The 24,466-nt window shown below is 39.4% G+C and overlaps 1 protein-coding gene across 5 annotated transcripts in view; it reads left to right on the top strand.

Annotated features, from left to right (window-relative positions):
- LOC5567762 (sodium/hydrogen exchanger 9B2) overlaps positions 1-23,311 on the top strand; it is a 121,671-nt gene extending 98,360 nt beyond the window's left edge. For all 5 annotated transcript variants that reach the window (XM_021853418.1, XM_021853399.1, XM_021853392.1 and 2 more), the window contains exons 4-8: positions 13,348-13,530; positions 19,989-20,164; positions 20,695-20,801; positions 21,000-21,305; positions 22,913-23,311. In XM_021853418.1, coding sequence (XP_021709110.1) covers positions 13,348-13,530; positions 19,989-20,164; positions 20,695-20,801; positions 21,000-21,305; positions 22,913-23,206 — 1,066 coding nt within the window. In that variant the 3' untranslated portion in view covers positions 23,207-23,311. The remainder of the gene's footprint in view (positions 1-13,347; positions 13,531-19,988; positions 20,165-20,694; positions 20,802-20,999; positions 21,306-22,912) is intronic.
- Positions 23,312-24,466: the final 1,155 nt, after the last annotated feature.

Genomic DNA, 24,466 nt, shown 5'->3' with positions numbered 1-24,466 from the left:
ATATGACTCCCTGTTAGGGACAACGTAAAAAAATATTAATCGGGATTCGAACTCGTGTCCTTCGAGTGGTGATAAGGCGTGCTACCTCTCGGTCATTTAGAACTGTTGAATTGAGAGCGAATAACTCGAAACAAGCTGTGCGCGATCTGATCTAGGAGGCTTGATGATGAAAACGAGTGAAAACGTAATTTTCTGAACAGCTAAAGCGCACCAAGTGCTTCCAAATTATTCAGACAACATCAAATTTAAATGTCTTGTTATTTCATCACGGCTCCTGCATGGACCCATCGACATATTATATATAAAGCGAAGGTAAACGTCTTGCAAATGTTGATATCTTTTCTTCACACAAAAACACGATTTTTATATAAATGGTACTTGGTGCGGTGTGGCTGAACAAAATTTCAATGATATTAGATCAGCACCACCGAAGCAATACTGTATTTTACAAAGCCGTTAACTTACATGACATACTAAAATCCTTTGGTGTTGTTACTGTTTGTTGTCCGGAATGGCCACTTAGCAATATTAAAGGAAGAATTTAAAAAAAAAAAAAAAACGCCGTCTTTAATCAGAATACTAAATAGCCTCCAATGACAAGCTAAGGTTTATGGTTCGCTCTGGTTGGATACAATTTCAGTTTTACATATCCTGCTAGAGAAAAATTTTGAATTTACTCAACGAGGGATGGTTCAAATTATTCGATATCTTAAATGTAGATAGGTTATGATAATCTGAATCCTCTAGTGTAAATAACTCATTTTTGAAAAAAAATGGCGTTTAGTGCGGTTTAGCAGAACCCCGACCAAATGATTTGCAGCACCCCTGGATTATTTTTTGATGAAGCTTGAAAATTTGGCATTTTTAATCACAAAAAGTGTAATAAGCAAAATATCAATATCTTTTTAAATTCAATTATACAACCATTGAATTTGTCAAATCAATATTTTTTAGCACTGGATGACTTCAGGGAAACGTGCACCATTTCAAAAGAATATTGGCATCTATTTTGTATATGAATTTGGAATGTTAACGATCATTTAGCAAGTACGTGAGAATGTGCACCATATAAATACTACTTTTTTTTCTATTTCACACATCTAGTTCATATATAATAATTATTATAGGTTCAAGAAGAAACTTTATTAGGATTTTATTCTTTGCTCCATTAGATAAAGCAATGAGCAAAGAAATCCAGTAACATTTGATTTCAACAAGGATACGACGACTACGGAAAATTTATGTGTCTGATATTTTTTTTTATGGGCTGGTTGGTCTAATAAACTCTCAGCAGTAATACAAAATTGATGTAGGTTGGACATTGACATGTAAGTGGTCTTACATGCGCTAGCTGGTTTATCAGGAGACGATGTCTGTAAAAAAATGTGATAACATTGTTATTTGCGATTTCTAAATATTTCGCCATGTTCTCATTAAAAATAGTTTACTTATCGTGAGATTAATTTTCATCAGAATATCCCTACAAAAATTACAGAATAACAGAAAATAGCAATAAATAATTTAGTAATCAAGATTGTCACATATTTTTGCGAAAGCCGCTCAGGCAGGCATGAGCTTTTTATTATTCAGTTTGTGCACAATGCTGATCAAAAAAAAAAAAAAAGAAAACTGATTTAGTGGTAATATGCCTGCTTCTTACTTGTAAGATGAAACAATTTCTGGTTTAAATATTTCCGTTTTTTTTTTTATTCTACATTTCACATATTTTTCGGCAATTTTAATCAAACTTTCAGTTTTGAGATTTAGAATAAATTTCACAAAAAATTGTGATATAATCTAAATGAGTAAAACACTTTTTTTATATGTCTTTCTGTTTGAAGAAAGAAAAACAGACATTACATGAAGTTTCGCAAAATTGTTTATTATAAATGTATTGATAAATTGTTTCTTCTCTTAATCGAAAAGCATTTTTACTCATTTAGAGGATATGGGAATGGAGGTTCATAAATGGACACGTTTGGCCTTATAAGGGAAACGAGTTTAAAATTAATTTTAATGGTCGACTTCTTTATGTTTCCACTATGCTTACAACTAAACCCATTTGAAGAAAACATCCCATTGAACAAGAAACTAACGCTCTAATTGAAAGTTTGATTAAAATTGCCGAAAAAATGGAAAATGAACCAAAAAAAAAAGATTTGGAAATAGTTCAACCAGAATTTTTTTTCATCTTACAAGTAAGAAGCAGGCATGTTACCACTTAACCAGTTTTCACAAATGATTAGTATTGTGCACAAACTGAATCAAAAAGAGCTCATGCCTGCCTGAGTGGCTGTCGAGTGGTGTCACAACAAAGGTGAAATTGTTGATTACTGGATTGTTTGGTGCTATTTTACGTAAGTCTGTAATTTCCAGGGATATTCTGATAACAAATGGACCTCACGATAGGTAATCTATTTTTAATGAGTACGTATCAAAATCTTTGGAAATCGCAAATAAAAATATTGTCACATTTTTCATAGACTTCGCAATCGGTTCCTGATGAACCGACTAGCTCATGTAAGACCACTTACATGTCAGTGTCTAACCTAATTTTGTATTACTGCTAAGAGTTTATCAGACCAACCAGCCCATATAAATATAACAGACACATAAATTTTCCGTAGTCGTCGTATCCTTATTGAAATCAAATGTTACTGGATTTCATTGCTCATTGCTTTATCTAATGGAGCAAAGAATAAAATCCTAATCAAGCTTCTTCTTGAACCTATAATAATTATTATATATTGAACCAGATGTGTGAAATAGAAAAAAAGTAGTATTTATATGGTGCACATCCTCACGTACTTGCTTAATGATGTTAACATTCCAAATTCATATACAAAATAGATGCCAATATTCTTTTGAAATGGTGCACGTTTCCCTGAAGTCATCCAGTGCTAAAAAATATTGATTTGACAAATTCAATGGTTGTATAATTGAATTTAAAAAGATATTGCTATTTTGCTTATTACACTTTTTGTGATTGAAAATGCCAAATTTTCAAGCTTTATCAAAGAATAATCCAGGGGTGCTGCAAATCATTTGAAAACGGCCTCTTTCTTTACTTTTCTTGCACTTCAAGACCCATGTAAACGCGTCCCTGATCCATCCAAAAAAAAAATTTTGTCGAACAGTGTTAGAAATAGTGCTACCACAGACAAACAGACGTAACACTTAGAACAAATTTCTTCAAAATTCATCGCCCAGTTTACACCGTCATCATCTGGTGGGCATGTTGCACGAAAATGTGTTTCGTGCAACAAGATCGGCAGATGGCGGTAGTGTGAAACGTCAAACGTGGAGAAAAACGATACGCGCGCCTCTGGTTGTGAGATTTGTAACATAGCGAATTTGAAATGATCGTGAAATGAGTGGTCGATGGAAATTTCGTCAGTGCTACGTCTGTTTGTCTGTGGTGCTACTATAGGCACATGTATTCCTATAGTGGCACAAGCGATAATAAAAACATACATATGAGATTTCGTAGTTTTCATATTTTTCCCACAAAACCAAAATAAAAAGCTTTCAGATGATGTAAAAATAGTGACGCTAGCGTTATTTTTCGATTTTATACGAATATTTGTTCTTAGTTATGCGGCTATTGGTACATCGACCCTAACTTATAATTCAATTGCAATGGTTATGAATGATTTCAAAACCTTCAATTGACGGAAGAAAAGCTTAAATTGGTTTAAAAATAGCTAAGAAATTGGACAAAATTAATTGAATTGAACAATTTAGAATAAAATTTTTCCGGTACTTTACAAAACTCTTCCATTCATACCTCTGTCAATAATAATCCGATTTCAATGAATATTTGAAGGGATATGAATGAATGTCAAAGCTTTCATTAAACGATAAAAGAACTCAATTCGGTTCAAAAATGGCTGAGAAGTTTATCAATATGCAGATAGTTGAAAATATTAGAATATGCTTTTTTTATTGAATTATATCTCTGTAACGAGGAGATCCTTCACTAGCATGGTCTACCTAGGATGTAGCGGGGGTTCAGCAGTGGGCTCTGTCGAATCTCTACAAAAACACTTATCTTCAAGTAGTCCTAAACAAGCGATATGGTCCGCTTTTAAAGTACCTGAGCCCTCAGGAGTGCCATCCGGCACATCAAGATGGATGCCAGTAAAATCCTTATTATGGTATACTGGTCACAGTGCAGAACAACGGACGGGACAGGGGTTATGGATTACAGACTACATTGCGACTCCGAGCTGACAGTTGTGTTTTTCTACTTCCCGAGTAAGGATGGTAATGGTGCGATAGCTCCCGTTCTGGTAAAACCTTGGCAGGCCGCTGGATACGATTGGAACCCGCCAATGAACTCAGGCTTTTGCACGATTTGCATCATACTGAGGGGTGACCCCAAACTTTTGCACGATGACTTGATTGACTGTTTCATTGATTTAGAATACTTTCCAGATTTTTCCGCCAAAATTTCGTGAGGTCTTTTCAAAGAATATAAGATTACGATTCTAATGACACTTTGATTTAAAATTTTGGTCGATCCAATGCTGAGGAAATTAGATATGATTTTTCAGCGTGTTTTTTGAAAAATGTTACAATTTTAAGTGAAAATTTAATATACAAAATTCAAAAAATGTTTTTGAAAAAATACATACAAAGTTAGAATAACTCTTTGTCTTTCGAATGCGGATTAAAGAGTTTCAATTGGACGTGTAATCACAGAGATATGAACAGGGGGACGGACCTGGTGTAGTGGTTAGAACACTCGCCTCTCACGCCGAGGACCTGGGATCGAATCCCATCCCCGACATAGTCACTTATGACGTAAAAAGTTATAGTGACGACTTCCTTCGGAAGGGAAGTAAAGCCGTTGGTCCCGAGATGAACTAGCCCAGGGCTAAAAATCTCGTTAATAAAGTCAAACCAACCAGAGATATGAACAGAACGCTTTTGTATGTTTTTTTTGGGGGTGAACCCAAACTTTTGCACGGGAGTGTATGTACCATTACTAGCACTAATAACAAGAACGAGAGTAATATCATTCTTACTATACATTATTATATCACATTTGTTTTGTGAAGAGATTTTTTCTTTTAGTGATCCACTTACCCCACCATGGTGGGGCAAGTGGATCATTTGGCCCAAATTTTTAAGTCCCTCATACTCAATACATAACAATCAGAAAAATCGAAAAAATCGATGATTTGAAGTATATTAGTCCCTCATTTGTTATCCACAGAAAAAAGTTTGAATTACATCATTCACGTTAGCTGTACCTAAAAATGAAGTTGACTATTGATTTTTCTGTATCCACTTACCCCACGGTACCTTATACCATTTAATTTCACTAGGATTTGTATGCTTTGTAAGATACGCGTATTTCGACCTCAACTGTAAGCGTGAAGCGTGCCTTCCACGTCGAGGAGGCCAAGAGCATCACCAAGAGATGCAAGACCGGGTGGTTCCAAGAAACACAAGGACGCTCCCGTCAACGAGACAGGCCCAGCGAACGCAGCAACCACCAAGGAAGGTAACAATACCTCATGGGAAATCGTCAGGAGAAAAATTCAAAGACGAAAACAAAGAGCAGGTCCGAAAATAAAAACTTTTCAAGTACCGAAAGAGAGGTGAGGCGCTTGTAGACAAAGCTAGCGATGACTCGTTTATTATTTATTTAGTTGGTGTTACATCAATTAATTTGATAAAACCTCGTTAACGATGTAACGCCAATTTACTCGGTCCATGGCTGTGTCTCTCCAACTTCGATTTTGGCCCACGTTCTCCAAATCTTGCTGCACCTGATCAAGCAACCTCGCTCGCTGTGCTCCCCGCCTTCTTGGGCCAACCGGATTTGACGCGAACACCATCTTTGCAGGATTGTTGTCCGGTAGTCTTGCAACATGCCCTGCCCAGCGCACCCTTCCGGCTTTCGCTACCTTCTGGACACTGGGTTCGCCGTAGAGCCTAGCGAGCTCGTGGTTCTCTCCGCCGCCACACACCGTTCTCTTGCACACCGCCAAAGAGCGTCCTAAGCACCCTTCGTTCAAACACTCCAAGTGCATGCAGGTCCTCTTCCAGCATGGTCCATGCTTCATGTCCATAGAGGACAACCGGTCTTATAAGCGTTTTGTACATGGTACATTTGGTGTGGGGGTGAATCTTTCTCGACCGCAGCTTCTTCTGGAGCCCATAGTAGGCGCGACTTCCACTGATGATGCGTCTTCGTATTTCACGACTAACGTTGTTATCAGCCGTTAACAAGGATCCGAGGTAGACGAACTCATCAACCACCTCAAACGTATCCCCGTCTATCGTAACATTGCTTCCAACTTACCAACTTATTTATTTATTTCGTTTTAAGTGTAGAACTAGCCCTCGTGTGTTAAAATACACTCAAATAAAGATTTAAAAAAAAAAAAAAAAAAAATTATTTCGTCAATCGTTTGTAGACTACATAGTTACATAGTTTCTTATATTCTAAGATTTCCTAGTGAGTTAAAATATGATTTCAATTTGGTCCGGGGCATACTTAGATCAATCATTTCACAGTGCTCATTGTAAACAGACATCATTTGATTTAGAGGACTAAATTTGGCGTAGTTTGTACGATAACGATCTAAAGTAAACAAATTTCTGTGACGCAATTGTCGATTAGGAGCATAAAAGTTTAATTTGGATAATAGCTTTGTTGAGTCAATACGTTATGAAACGATATCGTTAACAAATGCGACCATGGCATATTCTCGTTGCTGTTTTAATGTTTGAATGTTTATCAACATGCATCGTGCTTTATATGACGGAAGAGGGAATACAGTCCATCCTAATTTGCGGAGTGCGTATAGTAAAAACTGCTTTTGAATCGACTCTATTCGTTCTTCATGTGATTTCAAATATGGGGACCAGACAACACTACAATACTCTAATATGGATCTCACATAAGCAACGTAAAGGGTTTTGATCGTATAAGGGTCTCTTCCCAGGCGGGCTCTGTCGCGCTCGATTCCGCCTATCAGCATGTACTTTGTTTTTGACGCATTCACCACCAGGCCGACTTTTGTCGCTTAACGTTTCAGGCGGGTGTACAGGTCTGTCACCGTTCAAAATGTTCTGCCGACAATATCCATATCATCCGCGAAGCAAACAAATTGGCTGGATCTTGTGAAAATCGTAAAATCGGCTCTCCGCATGACACCTTCTAGAGCGATGTTGAACAGCATTCACGAAAGTCCATCACCCTGTCGAAATCCCCGGCGGGATTCGAACGAACTGGAATGTTCGCCCGAAATCTTTACGCTATTCTGCACATCGTTGCTCTTATTAGTCTTGTGAGCTTCCCGGGAAAGCTGTACTCGTCCATAACTTTCCATAGCTCTTCGCTGTCGATGCTATCATAACCCGCTTTGAAATCGATGAACAGGTGATGCGTTGGGACTTGGTATTCACGGCATTTCTGGAGGATTTGCCGTTCAGTGAAGATTTGGTCCGTTGTCAAGCGGCCGTTGATGAAACCAGCTCGATAACTTCATACAAACTCATTTGTTCTTGATGATAGATGACGGAAGATAATCTGGCATAGCACTCTGTAGGCGCCATTCAGGATAGTGATCGCACGATGGTTTTCACATTCCAGTTTGTCGCCCTTCTTGTAGATGGGGCATATGACCCCTTGCTTCCACTCCTCCGGCAGCTGTTTCCCGTTTCCCAGATTCTGACAATCAGCCGGTGCAGACAGGCGCCCAACCTCTCCGGGCCTATTTTGATGAGTTCACATCCAATACCATCCTAACCAGCGGCCTTGTTATTCTTGAGCTGGTTGATGACATCCTTAACTTCCCTCAATGTCGGGGCAGGTTGGTTTCCTTCATCCGCCGTGCTGACGTAGTCACTTCCTCCGCTGTCTGACCCTCGGCGCCTGTGTTCTACGTGCCATTCAGGTGTTCATCGTAGTGCAGTTTCCACCTTTCAATCACCTCACGTCCGTTCGTGCTTCCGTCCTTATCCTACACATTTCGGCTCGCGGCACGAAGCCTTTTTTGGATGCGTTAAGCTTCTCGTAGAACTTTCGCGTTTCTTGTGAACGCAGCTGTTCCATTGCTTCACATTCCGCTTCTTCCAGGCTGCGCTTTTTGTCCCGGAATAGGCGGGTTTGCTGCTTTCGTTTTCTATTATATCGCTCCACGTTTTGTCGCGTATCACCCATCACTATAAAAGCTGTTCCCAGCTCACATGTGTTGCCGCAGCTCTGGTAGATGGTATGATTACCTCTAAACGTTCGCACCATCGAACTTGTCCAGCACACCTCCTGCAGCGCTACGATGTCGAAACCGCGGATCTTCAGTACATCGGAGAGTATGCGTGTGCTTCCGATGAAGATGAGAGATTTGCAGTTCCACGTACCAAGTTTCCAATCGCTAGTCCATTTTCGTCGCTGTGGTCTTTGCCGATTGTTCCGGTCCGTATTCTCTCGTTGACGTTCCTGTGCAGGTGTATTTTTACGGCTGGCTTGCAGGGCCTGACACCAACCCCCTAGATTTCCGGAGGACCATTCGCCCTAAATGTTTGGAGGGCCATAGTGCGCAGTTTAGCTTAGAGTCCTTCTCTGGCACTCGGACGATGATCATTTGCTCCTGACATGGGGAACAGACGCTGTTGTGAGCCGCTCCTAACATGGAGTACAGACGCTCAAGGTTTGCAGAAGCAAGAGCAAACCCTCCCTTCCCTGTCAGCATACGACCAAATTTCCCACCGGGGCACAGAGGAGCACCTAGAACAAATTCGTGGCCATAATTTCGATTTTGAAAAAATGAAATTTTTGACCCCGCTATATTTTTAAAACATAGCTAATAGTATGCCGCATGTTGTGGCTATATTGAAAAGACATCGAATAACTTTGAAAAAATGTTAAAAGAGTTCAAAAGAGCAGGTTTTTTAATGGTGTTTTCATTTTTTTATATTATATAATCAGAATTATTATTTCCATGTGAACTTTCTTTCCAAAATAAACATATATTTTGTACTGAACTTTTTGTTTATGAATAGAAAAAGAGCCTCTGCATAAAATTTTCCAAAAAGTATTTTTTATTTGTTTATTTTGAGGACAATTTTGCACAACAAAGTTTTAGTCATTTTTCGTAAACTTCAGTATTGAAAAAGTTACCTTATACGGCAATATCCGGCAAAGTTTCAACCACGGTGTGAAACTTACATATGTTATTTATCAGTTACAGCATAAAACTCTTCCGCATATTTCCGCACTTGAAATTTGAAGCCTTTCGAAAATATCAGTTTTTATCATTTTTTCTATTATTTTTAGCCCGCTTTTCAATAACCTTCTATATCTAATCATTTAAGGTCCATGTTCTTAATGCGTTTGTTCAATGTGATGTCCGTGAAAATTATAATTTAAACATTTTTCTCTTATTTGCATAACTGACTTAAGTAAAATTGTAAATTTCATAAATAACGTTATCACAGTTTTAACACATGACATCGCCAAATCAGATTTTGCAAATTTTTAAAATAAACAGAAATGCTTTGTAAAAGACACAATGGTGCCATGGTTTAAATTTCATTGTCTTTTGAACTTCTTCTTCTTCTTCTTCTTCGTTTTCTTCTTCTTGAAATTACGTCCTTACTGGGACGTGTTCAATGAGTACTTCCACAGTTATTAAATGAGAGCTTTATTTGCCAAAGTTGCCATTTTCGCATTCGTATATCGTTTGGCAGGTATGAAAAGATTCTGGACCGACCGGAAATTGAACTCAGACATCTTCAACATAGCTTTGCTCTGAAGCCGCGCACTATAACCACTCGGCTAATTAAAATATGAGAGAGTTTGAAGTAACATCACATTAATAGGTTTTCAGAAATATCGTAATTTCGGTTGAAATGGATAATTTTGCCTATTTTTTTATCTGTTCTCTTAACGATCAACGCTCCGTCATCGTAATCATCGTCATCATCGAAACTTCAAAAGCAGTTTTTATGTTCAAAACTGAAAATTATTCGATGAAAATGTGTTCATCGTGTTTCGATTGAAGAATAGAATACAGTGAACATTTTTTCCTGTAAATTTTCTGGATTTTGAACGAAAAAACTGCTTTTGAAAATACCGAAATCAATGACGGATCCTGCCCCCTTAAATGTTGTCAATGCCAAACAACTAAATACAGGAAAACAAGTACGACGGTAAACCTCACTGACTCATGTACAGAAATTTTCTAACAAATTTGGTTTTAGTGCTAAAAATTATCTCTAAAATAAAAACTGGGGGGATTCCATTTCGGGATGAAATTTATCACTTGTCAATGCGATTATTGTGAGTTTTTGAAATTACTCTTCGCACTGAACTCCAGCTCACTTAATACGAATGTGCTCTTCAAATTTGAAAAAGAAAACTATATTTCTGGAAATAATGAAAAAAATCAAGAATTTCGCGGAAAACTTGAGGCAATTTAAAAAGGAGTTTCCTGATATCTAAAAGATACTGAATTATTTCAACAAAATGAGCTCATTGGTACGAGTTTTGTTGGTGAATTCTGGTTTGGATTTGTAAACTTTCAAGATGTTTTAGAATGTTTGTTAAGATCGTACTGTACATGATTCTTGAATTTTACATTATTTTCATAAAAATAAACATTAATCAACGCAAAAAATATCTTCACAACATTCGATCCAACAATAGTAAACAACGTTCGTTCACGCCATTGTATGAAAAAAAAAATCGACTGTATTATACGCATGAAAGTCCATTTCATCGAGATTTATGGTCCCAAATTTCAGAAATGACGGGTATCTAAAGGATTCTCAATGGAATTGAAAGTTGTGTGTGAAAATTGGATGAATTTTCGCATAATTATGAAGGAATTCTTATGAAAATTCATCTATTTTTTCATTAAAATTTCATTCTGTTGATGCGATTCATATTAACAAAATATCGAGAGTCAAAATAAACCGTTCGTGATATCTTGAAATCAGATCTTTTGTACAAATGAGGCATACATTTTTTTTTTCAAAAGGCATGGAGAAAGTGTTTCAGATAAAACATACCAGTCAATTTTATTATTACATTAAAAGGAAATTTGATTATATGATATTGCATTGTATTCTTTTGGAAGAAAAAGAATTCTGAACAAGAAAATATCATGATGTGTGGATTATTGTCCATAAACGGTTCGAAATAAATCTTAGCTATGTTACAACAGTTTTTTAGTCCATATTAAAGTATGGGCAGATCATTTAGGGGAAAAAATAATTTTGGCCATGATTTAGCCATAATACTCTTGTGTGCGGGGGTCGGTTACCCGATCTTCCCCAAGGTTACTCGTACCCCGGCCAGTACCACGAGGATGTAGCGATAGGAGTTGCTGGGCAAGAGGCTAAGGACCACACAATGGGGTCTATTTTATTCCCGTAGGTACGCGAGGTACCAATGGTACGCCATGCCCAGCCATTTACCGTGCCAGCGATGACTCGTACGAGAAGCTTTTTCGTGCAATGCGGACAAACTCGGAGCTCGAACAGCTAGGTGCAGACGTGCGTAAAGTCAGACTCACCCGTGCTGAAGATATGATCGTGGAGCTAAAAAGAGACCCCATGGCCAGTAGCTCTTCCTACAAAAAGCTCACCGAGAAAGCCATGGGTAATACGGTACAAGTTAGAGCTTCCAATTGAAGCGGCCATCAAGGTGCTTAGAACAGAGTAGATACAAGTAGACTGGTCAGTATGTCCACTGAGTGTCTCAAAGAAACCGGGAGCATGCTGTTGGTGCCACGAGTACGGTCATCTTGCTAGATTCTACTACTTCGGGAACTCTTCGCTGAAGTAGAAATTGCCGTCCAATTTTCCACTTTCTTAAACTGAAAAAAGGGGCCTTCCTTAGCCGAGTGGTTAGAGTCCGCGGCTACAAAGCAAAGCCATGCTGAAGGTGTTTGGGTTCGATTCCCGGTCGGTCCAGGATCTTTCCGTAATGGAAATTTCCTTGACTTCCCTGGGTATAGAGTATAATCGAACCTTCCACACGATATACGAATGCGAAAGTGGCAACTTTGGCAAAGAAAGCTCTCAGTTAATAACTGTGGAAGTGCTCATAAGAACACTAAGCTGAGCAGCTGGCTCTGTCCCTGTGAGGACGTTGATGCCAAGGATGAGAAGAAGCAGAAGAAACTAAAAAAAACAAACATACACACAGGCATGTACTCAGTTCGTTAAACTCTATCTTTTGGTATATGAGATTTGACCCTCCGGGCCTCGGATCTAAAGTCAGTTTGTCAAGCGATCTTTGTACCCTTCTTATGGTTGTAAGAAGGGTAAAAATCACATGTAAGATATAATATGTTGTACTTAACTTTTAATATTGGAATATTATTTTATCTCCTCATTTCAGTGTGAAAATATTGTTTTGTTCAATATTTTCTTCCGATCCAACAGAAATACTATTTTTGTTAAAAGTCTGAGAAATTACGGCATTTCCCAGTACAAGCTTCTATTTTTGTTCCGAAACCAAGGACAAGCAAAATGGCCGGGAAATGAACATTCTAAGCACTATGATTGAATTGAAAAATCAGTTTAGATTGTTTATCTTCGCAGTACTGTATTTTACACACATTAAATCACCATTGGGAAATGCACAACAACTCGGATTAAACACTATATCATGTGGATGACAATAAACATGTTCCACCGAACAATGTCCAATCTTCGTTTCCTACTTGTATGCAACATTGTGTAACTGAGAAGCAACAAAACGACAGTTTATTTAACAGTTTGTCCGAAAAAACATCAATTGTTTTATAATCAGCTGTTTTTTAAATTTATTGTGATTGGTACATCCGTTAAATTCAAGTTTCTTGAATATGACGAAGAATCTCGCTATTTTAGTCCCAAACAGCCGCGATTTTTTGCTATTCTCAGCTGAAGAAAATTTTCTGAAGTAAATTTTCAAACGTTTATTCATTCCTCTTCTTGAATTTAACCGCCATAAATTCAAGTAGAGGAATGAATAAGCTTTTGAAAATGTATTACTTTGTTGATCGTTGTTTGTATTGATTTTAGATTAGAATTAGAATTTATTCAGAAAATCCTCAAAACCTTGGTTTTATTATTATTTTTTCGCCTGCTGTATAACTTGCTAGCTTACGAAATGTCCACCTATTTTAAATTACCAGAACGCTCCTTCTAGTTTTAGTACATTCTAGTGAGCAATGACAAACAATTTGAATGTTCATGATAAGCGGCCTGATTTCAGTGAGAATTTCTCAATTATTAAAAAAAAAAAAACATTTTAAACAGAGCACAGACCTTAAACACTACACTTTGTACTTTCCACATCTCTAATTACACATATATGCTTTCCCATATTTGCAGAGAAATGGCCCTCGTCAACATAATGCTTTTGGCAGGGCTCGGTTTGGACTATGATTCGCTGAAGAAACTCTTTCGTTTCATTATGCAACTAACCTTGATTCCGACGGTGGCCGAAGTGGTCGCAATTGCTGTGTTGTCCAGATACCTGCTGGATTTGCCCTGGCTTTGGGGTGTTCTGTTGGGGTAAGTACGAAAATGACGGCCAAAAGAAAAATGTAGGTGCCGAAACCGCCAGGCGCTTTTGTTAAAACGAAGATGGACAGAGTGGGTGCTTGGTAAATAGCTGTTCCATTCGTTCCGAAAAAAAATTCTCTTTGATGAATCCCAGTTGACCACCTCCGACCGTCACAGCCAGCAAACCTCCAGCATACATGAAATAACCACCGAAGAGAAATCCTTTAATTTGGTTTTAAATGCATTTTTTGCGCCCGGCTGTGAAGAATCTGGAGAAGTAGTGACGAGAACCTTAATGGAAATAGCAATTGTGTTGAAAGCCACATTAAAAGAGGTTTCCGTCGTGGAAAATTCAAAAGGGAGTGAGAAAAAAAGCATTTTTTTACCTTTTGGGTTTCCTAGGTCACTGCAAAGATTGGCAGACGGAATAGTTTGCCACCTACTTTTCTGGCGAAAGGAAGGAGGAAGTAATGAAAAATCTTCTGCCTTCATTTCCAGTTGGAAAGGATGCTTGATTTTCGAAAGCTCCATTGTAAAATTCACAGCTTCCCGGCTAATAAAAAAGCTTCTCGACAATGCATTAAGTGCATTAAACAGATTGCATCGCATGAAATAGGATTGAATATTCCACTTCTTTGGAAGGTTTTTTTTTTTAGTATTCCAAATCAACTTATTTATCCAGAGGAACAGTCGAAGCACTCTATCATTTGCTTGGAAAGCATTTCATTATTATCAGAATCATGAAAGCTTTTTATTGAAATAATAAATCATTTCTTATTCCGGACAGACGAATAAATAGTGTGAAAGTCACGTATTTCACAATATATATTTTATCCTAAGTGTCTTCTCGGCCTTGGAATCATTGACAAAGCAGCTATAAGTAACAACGCCTGATAATCTTTGTCAAACAAATTGGATCTATCGTATTCGAATATAAACAGCAGCAAATCATTGGTTAAGGTACAACATTAGGGCGATTCAAACTTTAAAAATGTATGAAAATCCAATCTCCCATATCTTCCTTATCATCCTTACCATTACAATTGTGTTCTGTGAAATTTATAACTTTTTCGGTGGTGATTGAAAGGTGGCCCAAAGACATTGTAGGTTCATATAGAAATTACTATGGAAAAATTCTGAAAAATGTTCCAAACACATTAGTATTGTATGTACAAACTTCTCAACCCATAGTGAAAACTCATTCTTAAAATTTTAATGAATGGTGTTGCTCAAAAACCAAATTCTTTTTTAGCTAATTTTGTTTAAGATTCTTGTTGATGTTTGCAGGACTTTAATTCCATATCAAGCTCAACAATAAAAGCAAAAGAACTCATGAATATCTCTTTTACTATCCGTCGGATTGAATTGCTTTCTTCAGCTTTTTTCATTATGATTTTAAGAACGACTTAGTGTAAAAAAATAAGCTGTGGCATGTGTGAAGCAAGGAAACGCACTTTCGAATTAGCAGTTCAACAATGCACTCGAGGGTGCTACGAGGAGATCTGGCGTGCAGAGAAACGGCACTATCATCACACGGTCGCAAATGCTCCTTGGTTTTGTGAACAATATCGATCTTATTGGAATCGATCGCCGGTCAGTGGAGAAGGAATTCGTGTCTTTGAAGGAGACAGCGAGCATAGGCTCGTTCTCACCACGTTTACACTCAGCTTTTTCAGCTCTAGATTCTCCCTCACGATCCTGAGAATCGCCGCGTCGTCCTTGAACCTCTCACGAGGTGACCGTCGTTTTCCTTTCTTATTCTGTTCCTTTCTTTTTCTATTCCTTTCCTTACGTGTTGCATTCTTCTCCTTTCGGCCTTTCACGGTGCGTCATTCACTGCCGTTATTCTGCTCGCTGACGCACTCATTGTCGCTTCTCTGCTTTCTGGGATCTTCCTGTTCTCCTGGTGTATCCATCGTTCTTTTCTCCGAGCTTGATGAGAACCAGGCGCACCCAGAAAGGAAATAGGCTCTTTGAGCTCAAAAGAGATCTTTCGAAGAGTTCGGCCTGCCGGAAGCTTGTCGCGAAGTCACCTTGCAACGAGTCAAGTGTGAGAGCCTTATCCCAGGAGGCAGTGATTGAATGAAGAGAAGAATAAAACTTGACGAGATCACAACAGCAGACAACGTGAGGGGTGCACTGTAGGCCGTCCCTTATTTTTCGGAAATGTAAAATGTTATAAGTTCGTCATTGTAATGTGCTTGTTTTGGTAAGAAAAAAATCAGGTAAAATTTTGAAGTCCGTACGTGGACGCTAAGTGGTCCCCCAACGACCCTAAAGGTAGTAGGTGTAAATGACCCTCGTGCGCAAAATCAAGCTCGCTGCTCTAGTGTACGCAACATGAGTACCAAAATTCAAAAGTAACATATTGACAATCAGCATAGAGTTTTCAGAAAACTAATATTTTATACTGTGCATATCTTCATAACACTGCACGCTGACATGAAATTCAGAACTATAAAGAGATCGTTCAAATATTGCGTAACGCTACAGGGGAGGAAGGGGATCTTCCGTAGTGCTACAAAAATTTAAAATATTTCATACAATAGCTGTTACGTGGGGGAGGAAAAGGTTCTAAAATTGGCAAATTTTTCGTTACGTAATATTTGAACCATCCCAAAGAAAAGAAACTTTTATGCTGATTATCAACGCGCGCAGGACAATTTGTTTTTGGTGGCTTTTCGTACTCATGCTGCGTGCACTAGAGCAGCGAGCTCGATTTTACGCACGGGGGTCATTTACTATTAGGGTTGGGGGACCACTTAGTGTCCACGTACGGACTTCAAATTTTTACCTGATTTTTTTTCTTACCAAAACGAGCACTTTACAATGACGAACTTATAACATTTCGCATTATCTAAAAATGAGGGACGGCCTAGTGCACTGTTGTCTCAATGCCATTTGGAAGAAGCCTGGTAGGGTCAAGGTGGGATGGTCGGTCTGCCCGCTGGAACTGATCCCTCGGGAGACAAATTCGGTGAAGAGATGCCTCAGATCCATGGATTTCGGCCAAAGGGCAATCAACTGCAAAAGCCCGAACAGGTCCGAACACTGCAGGGTTACGTTGGCAGGGACTGTCCAAAGACACCTACGTACACACTATGCATAGCGGAGGATGGTAACGCCCATACGACGGGTGGCTTTAATGCCTCAAATATCAGAAGGCGAAGGCAGGACAGTAATGATGATGAAGATAACGTAGGTGTACCTCAAGCATTGTGACGCTCAGTGATGCATTTTAACGCGTTCAGTTCGCGTTCCAGTTCAATTTTTTGAACGGAGTGATCAAGTAGGCTTGCTCATTGTTCAGTTCAAAAATTTGAACGCTAGAGAGCAGAAAATTGAACGCAGATGGTTTGGACAGATTTCACGGCATCTGAACGTGCCAAAGTGGTTTTGATGGTACTCAAAGCTAGAAATGCTATGTGTTTTATAATTGAATGGAACTTATCATCAATTTAAGAAATATGTCCCAGGTATAAACCTAAACCCATGCTTTGATTACCGTTCTAATGCATTGCGTTCTGAACGGGCCGTTCGAGAGCAACGACAGGCTCTGGCTCGAGAGTTCAATGTTTACTGCGTTCTCGTTCAAAATTTGAACGCGCTTTGTTCATTTTTGGCTCGCGTTCAGTTCAAAATGCATCACTGGTGACGCCGGCAACATCTATTGTGGCAGTCGACAACGGAAACAAAGTGCGGCGTTACGATCATTGCAGGATCGTATCGAGTGTCTCCCGATAACGTTAATTGGGTAGAAGACATAGCAGAGAAAACGGCAATCCAAGTAATGGGCCGATTCCCTATCCAAGAAGTAGCCGAACGCTCATACGAGGGTTTCGTGATCGTTAAAATTAACGGAATCTTCGTGTGCATCAGTTACGTCCCCGACGTGGACACTGGAGCAGTACACAAAGATGTTGGATGTGGTAACCGACAAACTGATCGGTCGAATGCCGGTAACCCAATGCTTGGGCCGTGAAGTTAAGTAGCAGATCAACGCGAGAGGATACAGTTTGCTGGAAGCGTTAACGAAGCTCGATGTAAGGCTGTGCAACGACGACCTTTGACCTTTTACAGCCCATCGCTGACCACCAATATGACCTGGAGAGTTAGCGAAGAATACACACACAGTGACCATCTAGCAATCCACTACTGAATTAGCCAGAGAAGTTGTGCACTATGGCAGACGAGGAATGGAGAACGTCGGTGGATGACGAAGCATTTCGACTAGGATCTTTTCGTCGAAGCATTCCAAGCAGTAAGCGACGCTCCAAATATGTATGCAGGAAAGTTGACCGAAGCGTTGGCGAGTGTGTGTGAAGCAACTATGCCGAGAAAATTAGACCCAAGGAATCGAGGCATCCTGCATACTGGTGGAAGCACATATTCAGCACCCCTCATGCATTTTTCTTAAGAGCCAGAAGACGCGTGCAGAAAGCTAGATCAGAAAAAAAGCATTGAAGAGCGTAAGGTGACCTACTGAGTCGCGTTCAAACGGGAGATAGCGACGAGTAAATCGAACTGCTCCAAGGAGTTGGGTCGGGAAGCTGACGGAAATCCCGGGGGCAATGCCTTTCGAGTAATGATGGCGAAGATTAAAGGCCCAGTAACACTAGCTGAAATATGCTTCGACAAACTGAAATTGATAGTAGACGGTCTTTTTTCCACGCATGTTCCTACCACGTGGCCACCAACATCGTACGTCGCCTACACCGCCTACACCGCCTATCTTTGTTTTAATCAATCTTGTTAGCTTCTTATGAAAGCTGCTCCCGTCCATGATCTTCCATAGCTCTACACGGTGAATAACGTCATATGCCGCTTTGAAATCTATGGTTTTACTACGATGTACTAACGGCACTTCTGGATGATTTGCCGCACGGAAAAGATCTGGTCCGTTGTTGAGCTGCTTGATAACTTCCCACGAACTCGTTTGCTATAGGTGATAGACGACAGACGATAATCTGGTTTAGCATTTTGTAGGTGGCGTTCAGGATAGTGACTGCACGATAATTTTCACACTACAGTTTGTCGCCCTTTTTGTCATATAACGCCTTGCTTCCACTCCTCCGGTAGCTATTTCGTCTTCCAGATTCTGGCTATCAGCCGATGTAGACATGCGGCCAACCTCTCTGGGCCCATCTTGATGAGTTCGGCTTCAATACCATTCTTGCCAGCGGCGTTATTGTTCTTGAGCTGTTGAATGGCATCCTTAACTTGTCCCATCGTGGGAGCTTGTTGGTTTCCACTATCCGCTGTCCTGACATAGCCATCACCTTCGCTGTCTTGCCCTTCTGTGCCTGTGTTCTCTGCACCGTTCAGGTGTTCATCGTAGTGCTGCTTCCATCTTTCGATCACCTCGCGTCCGTCCGTCAATATGCTCCCATCCTTATCCCAGCACATTCCAGGTCGTGGCATGAATTATTTGCGGGATGCGTTGAGCTTCTGATAGAACTTTCTCGTCTTGAGAACGGTACATCAACTCCATCTCTTGGTATTCCACTTCTTCCATTGGGCGCTTTTTGTCTCGGAATCGGCGGGTTTGCTGTTTCTGCTTCGGTCTGTATCGTTCCACGTTTTGCCGCGTATTCTTCTCCTCCTAAACCTCCTGGTGCTTCTCGTCGATCCAATTGTTTCTTGAACTCCTTTTCACATATCCGACATTGGTTTTGGCAGCGTCGTTAATGGCTGCTTTGACTGTCGTCCAGCAGTCTTGAAGAGAGGTCCCATCGACATTGTTGCAAGTACGCATTGGCGAAGTCTGGTTGTTTCAGTCGCGCTATTGTACTGAGGTGGGCAAGGATACCGTACATCGTTGATGGTACAACGTTGATAGTTTTGGGTGCAGTTTCACCATTACCAGGTTTCATCATTACAAATAAGAAAGTAACTTATATAATTTCAATGAAAATTCGGATCACCCGAATTTTCAATAACGCCTAATAAAGGGCCTAACTAATACAAACAACTTTGTAGCATACAATTTGCGTCTAATGTTTCATTGAAAAGCATAAAAAATCTTTCCGCGTAAATCAGATTTTTTGTCTGGCACTGTGCTCTGTTGGATTAGTGCTATACTTCTGCAAAAATAGTGTACGAAAAAATCTGGAAATCCGCTGAAGATTAAGAATTATTTCCCAGAATCCTTGCGTTATAATGTTTGGTAAGACCTTAGAAATAAAATGTACTTATGATGTACAGTGTAACCACACAATATATGAAATATACATCAATGTGCCATTTGTCATTTGCGTATCAAAGCTAAAAGCAATTGACTCTTCAATAAGTATAGCATTTATTATAGAGATAGCTAGTTATGTAAAAAAAAATAACCTAAATCTTTCGGTCATTCCTCAAAGAAATAAGCCAAAGTATCAGTAATGTTATCGCAAAAACAATTTACCTCCTGCGGTTAAAAAATTCTCAACTCGCTTTTTTTCCTCTTGAAATTCTTCTTGTTCCAGCTTGGTGGTAACAGCAGTTTCGCCGAACGTTGTCGTGACCGTGCTTCTGCGCTTGAAGGAAGAACGTCTCGGCATGAATAAAGGAATTCACACATTAATCATCGCTATGACAAGCTGTAATGATGTTCTAGCAATTTTCCTATTTGGCGTCATTTTGGGGGTGATATTTTCCACTGGTGAGTAAGGACAGACCAGAAGCATAGCGATGCAATAGCTAAGAGAAAGGAATTCTTCGAGAGCAGGAATACCAAGTCGTCCGGTTTGTGAAATATGCCCACGGTTGATATGCAATGGAACGATATTAGAGTAGAATGAGATATTTAGCTGGAATAGCACTACATGTAGAACACCATTTCATATATACAGGTTGAAGCTATTCTCCTAGAATCTATTGAGCTATTTGCTGCTCCCGTAATGTTTTCTTTTGTCTCGAGAAATATATTGGCAGCATGTTAGGTTTTCTCGAAAGACCACACTTTCCGAGAAAATCCGTGAAACGTACGTATAAAATCCGAAAGCATATTTAATGACAAGTTTTCCATACGTGCTCCACGCCATATTTTATAGTCAAACTGTCATCTTCCACATTTTGATGTTGGCATATGTTCGATTTCAAGAAAGTAGTACACAAACCGGAAACTTGCATTCATCGCTACACTACTGTGCATTCTGCATGTGTACATTGTTCCTCCTTCTCCATCTACAGGTAGCCTTACGAGTCAGATTCTCCAGGGACCAATCGGTATCGTAATTGGTCTAGCATTTGGCGGTGCATGTGGAGCGAGCTTACTCTACGTCCCATCCTATAAAGCGGTACGTGTAGTTATAGCTATGTCTACGTACAATTCATATTGCGCATCTTAATTTCTTGTCTCACACGCCAAGAACGAAGAAATTGTTACCATCACCAACCTAGTTGGGTAATAAGTGCGGGAACTCATGCTGCATTCACTTTACGAGAAGTGTCGTAAATCACGCTAGTCCTTATTAAAATTTTAATTATTCAAACAGAAATATACCAACGGGTTGCGCTTCACTATGACGATCCTCGCGGGGACACTCTCGGTAGTCGGCAGCAAACTTATTGGATATCCCTCGGCAGGAGCTCTCGGGTGCATCACGACGGCTTTCGTGGCAGGAACCGGTTGGAAGAAACGCATTGATTACAAAACTAACGAGGTTGAAATGTATTTGGACTTGCTGTGGAAGTTCCTCAAACCGGTATCCTTCTCGTTAATTGGAAAAGAAGTCAACTTTTCGGTGTTGGAGGGAAACACTGTTCTTTATGGTGCGATTACTCTGCTGGTTGCTGTGACGGTATGTATGATTGTAAACAGCTTTTATTGCGTATTTTTTAAATAACTTTACTGTATAATTCAAAGTCCAATTTCCAATACCAGAGATAAAAGATGAGGGATAAGCGACAAGAAAAAAGAAATAAAAGACAAGAAACAGGAGACAAGAGACAACCCAGACAACCAAAAGTCGCATAACAGTTTACGATCAAAGTCGTTTACTCATACAAATTGCGTCACATCCGCACTATACGGTGGTTAAAATCGTTTCAACGATGAGTTTCCTCACATAAAACGCTATTTTACGAGTTCATATGTACATTTCGTTTCGTTCCGTATACTCGTACAAAGTAATTCGGATCAATCCGTAGCAGCTGTCAAATAAATTTTGTTATCATAAATTAAGTCGCATAAGAGTATAGATTAGTTCGCAATAAAATCTACACACTCGCATTGAATGCTATGTTTCATCGTATAAAATATGCACGTATATCGCCTCCATTTTTGTACGTATAGAGCCTTTTCACGACATCTTATACGTGAAACATTGCAAATATAAGCACCGCATAACGCAAAAGGTGATTTCATTATACATGCATTCTGGTTGTCTGGGAAGAGACAAGAGACAAGAGACAAGAGACAAGAGACAAGAGACAAGAGACAAGAGACAAGAGACAAGAGACAAGAGACAAGAGACAAGAGACAAGAGACAAGAGACAAGAGACAAGAGACAAGAGACAAGAGACAAGAGACAAGAGACAAGAGACAAGAGACAAGAGACAAGAGACAAGAGACAAGAGACAAGAGACAAGAGACAAAAGACATGAGACAAGAGACAAGAGACAAAATACAAGAGACAAGAGACAAGAGACAAAATACAAGAGATAAGAAACAAGAGACAAGAGATAAAATGTCAGAAAATGGATAGGATCTAATGCAATTACGTCAAATTTTTGAAATATTAAAAAAAAAAAGCATTTATTTATTTGTTATTGTTTACAAATTGTAGGGTTTCAATGCTAGTAATGGACCCCTTAGTAGCTGAAATTTATTCTAGACGCTTTTCCGCAATGATATCTCAGACGCATATACGTTTTGTGGAGTCTAACAACAAATTCAATGTCTCTACTTCATAGTACGTCTATGAAACATACAAAATCATTCGATTTTTCCAGCGAAATATGCATTTGAAAAACTGTTGTCCGAATGCCTATAATGGACCCTCCCGGGGTCCATAATAGGATTGTTTACAAATTTGACGTTGCGTATTATGGACCCTCCATTTGATTCCCATGTAATCCGGCTCGCTGCCGACGAGCCTATTATGGACCCACCTGGAAATGCGTATTATGGACCCTCTTGTGTGGTTTTATTTACAAAACTATTCAAATATCTGTATTTATGCATCTCAAACCAAATATTTTGCCTGAAACTGCTGACTAACAAAGTAATCGAAGTTCCCCCGGTGGATTTTCATAGGAATAAAGTTGCTTTGAGTGTTAATTTTATGTTTTTCTGTAGGGGTCCATAATACGCAAAGGGTCCATAACCGGCATCGACTCCCTACACGATCAAGATACCGCGTCTAATGTGAATGTTTCCTGTTTTTTATTTGTTCGCTTTTTTTAGCTTCGTCTCTTATTTTCGTATATTTCAACGCTCGGCAGTGATCTGAACTGGAAAGAAAAGGCTTACGTAACATTGTCAGGTTTTCCGAAAGCCACGGTGCAGGCAGCTTTGGGCCCAGCTGCTCTTGATTTGGCCCGCAGTTTGAACGCAACAGATGATCTACCTCGTGCGCAGACGGTGCTGATTGTAACAGTTCTGGCAATCATATTTACTGCTCCATTGGGTGCTCTCCTGATGATAAAACTTGCTCCGAAGTGGTTGAGAAAAGAACAATCCGAAAATGTAGGGGCCTAAAGTAGGGACAGTAAATTCAAGTACTATAGAATTTTTCTTTGGCAGTGACTTAACATGTATCAAATGTTATGAGAAAGAAGAATAAAAAATAATCTCAACCTCCAAGTTTTATTCTTTAAACATAGCTCATTTCACCCTTTAATACCAGACAATACTATTGATTGGAATGAACTATCCAAAGTTCATCCAAGATTTTTCAAAATAGTCTCGGGAAAACAGCAACAATGCCTATGTTGTAGCTGACAAATATCTCGTACCACGTTGGAAATGGATCTCGATCTAATAGGAAGCACCGGAACCCCCAATAGCAATAAATAGAGCACTCGCGATTGCTTCGGCAAATTATGCTGAGTTAGTTGCAAGTAAAAATTGGTAACTTAAGATTTGGGCCGTACCCTCGTGGTCTGACATGGACAGTTTTACGTTCTAGCGTCGATATACTCTTTCATAGAACACTCTAGCGCACGTGTTTGCTGTACCGACTAGAAGCTTCGCCAAAAATAAACGACTCTTCTACTCGATAGACAACCTACTACCAAACTTGCTTACCTTCGATGTCATTGCTATCCGTTTTCAGCATATCGCTGTTTTTTTTATCTTCAGAGGCATTCTCATTGCATCCGCTCTCATCGATCCCACCTCCACCATTGCTTTAGGGACTAGGTTGATTGGGTTCACCCTATTATTTTAAGTTCAATGATCGCATTGCGATTGTTGCCATAAAGCAAATATATTAAATATATTATATTATATTAACAATATGAGTCACTCTCATATATTTCTGGCGACCCCCTTTTTTGTGATTGTAGCGCCACACAAGGCAAACGTGGCAACTAATACACTCTAAACATTCGAGCTCATCAAAGTGACACTAGTGACACTTCATATCATATCCAGCGTAACATGTGAAAAATACCGAGCTAAAATATCAATGAACTTTTGCAAAGTTTCAAAATACTTTGTGCACATACGATATAAGACCATTCTGTATTGTTAATGAAATTATTTGCTGGAACATTGTATTGCGGTTTTTTTACCACTTAGACTTTAGTGATCTGAATTTCGTCTTTCTCCAGCTTCGCTTTCGATTTCGTTGCCGCTTTTCGATCACCGTCGCCGATACAATTATCTTGATATTCATGACAGTTTTCTCCTGTCGGCTGAGTGTGTATTATCTTCTCTTTGTTCTCGACTCACCAGCTGATCTTGTTTATACAACATAAACAACTGGTCCTCCGATGTTTACAGTCATCGTCATTG

This window comes from Aedes aegypti, chromosome 1 (genome assembly GCF_002204515.2).
Source record: "Aedes aegypti strain LVP_AGWG chromosome 1, AaegL5.0 Primary Assembly, whole genome shotgun sequence".
NCBI lineage: Eukaryota > Metazoa > Arthropoda > Insecta > Diptera > Culicidae > Aedes > Aedes aegypti.
Note: the sequence above shows the minus strand (reverse complement) of the source record. Positions and strands in the feature narration are given on the sequence as shown.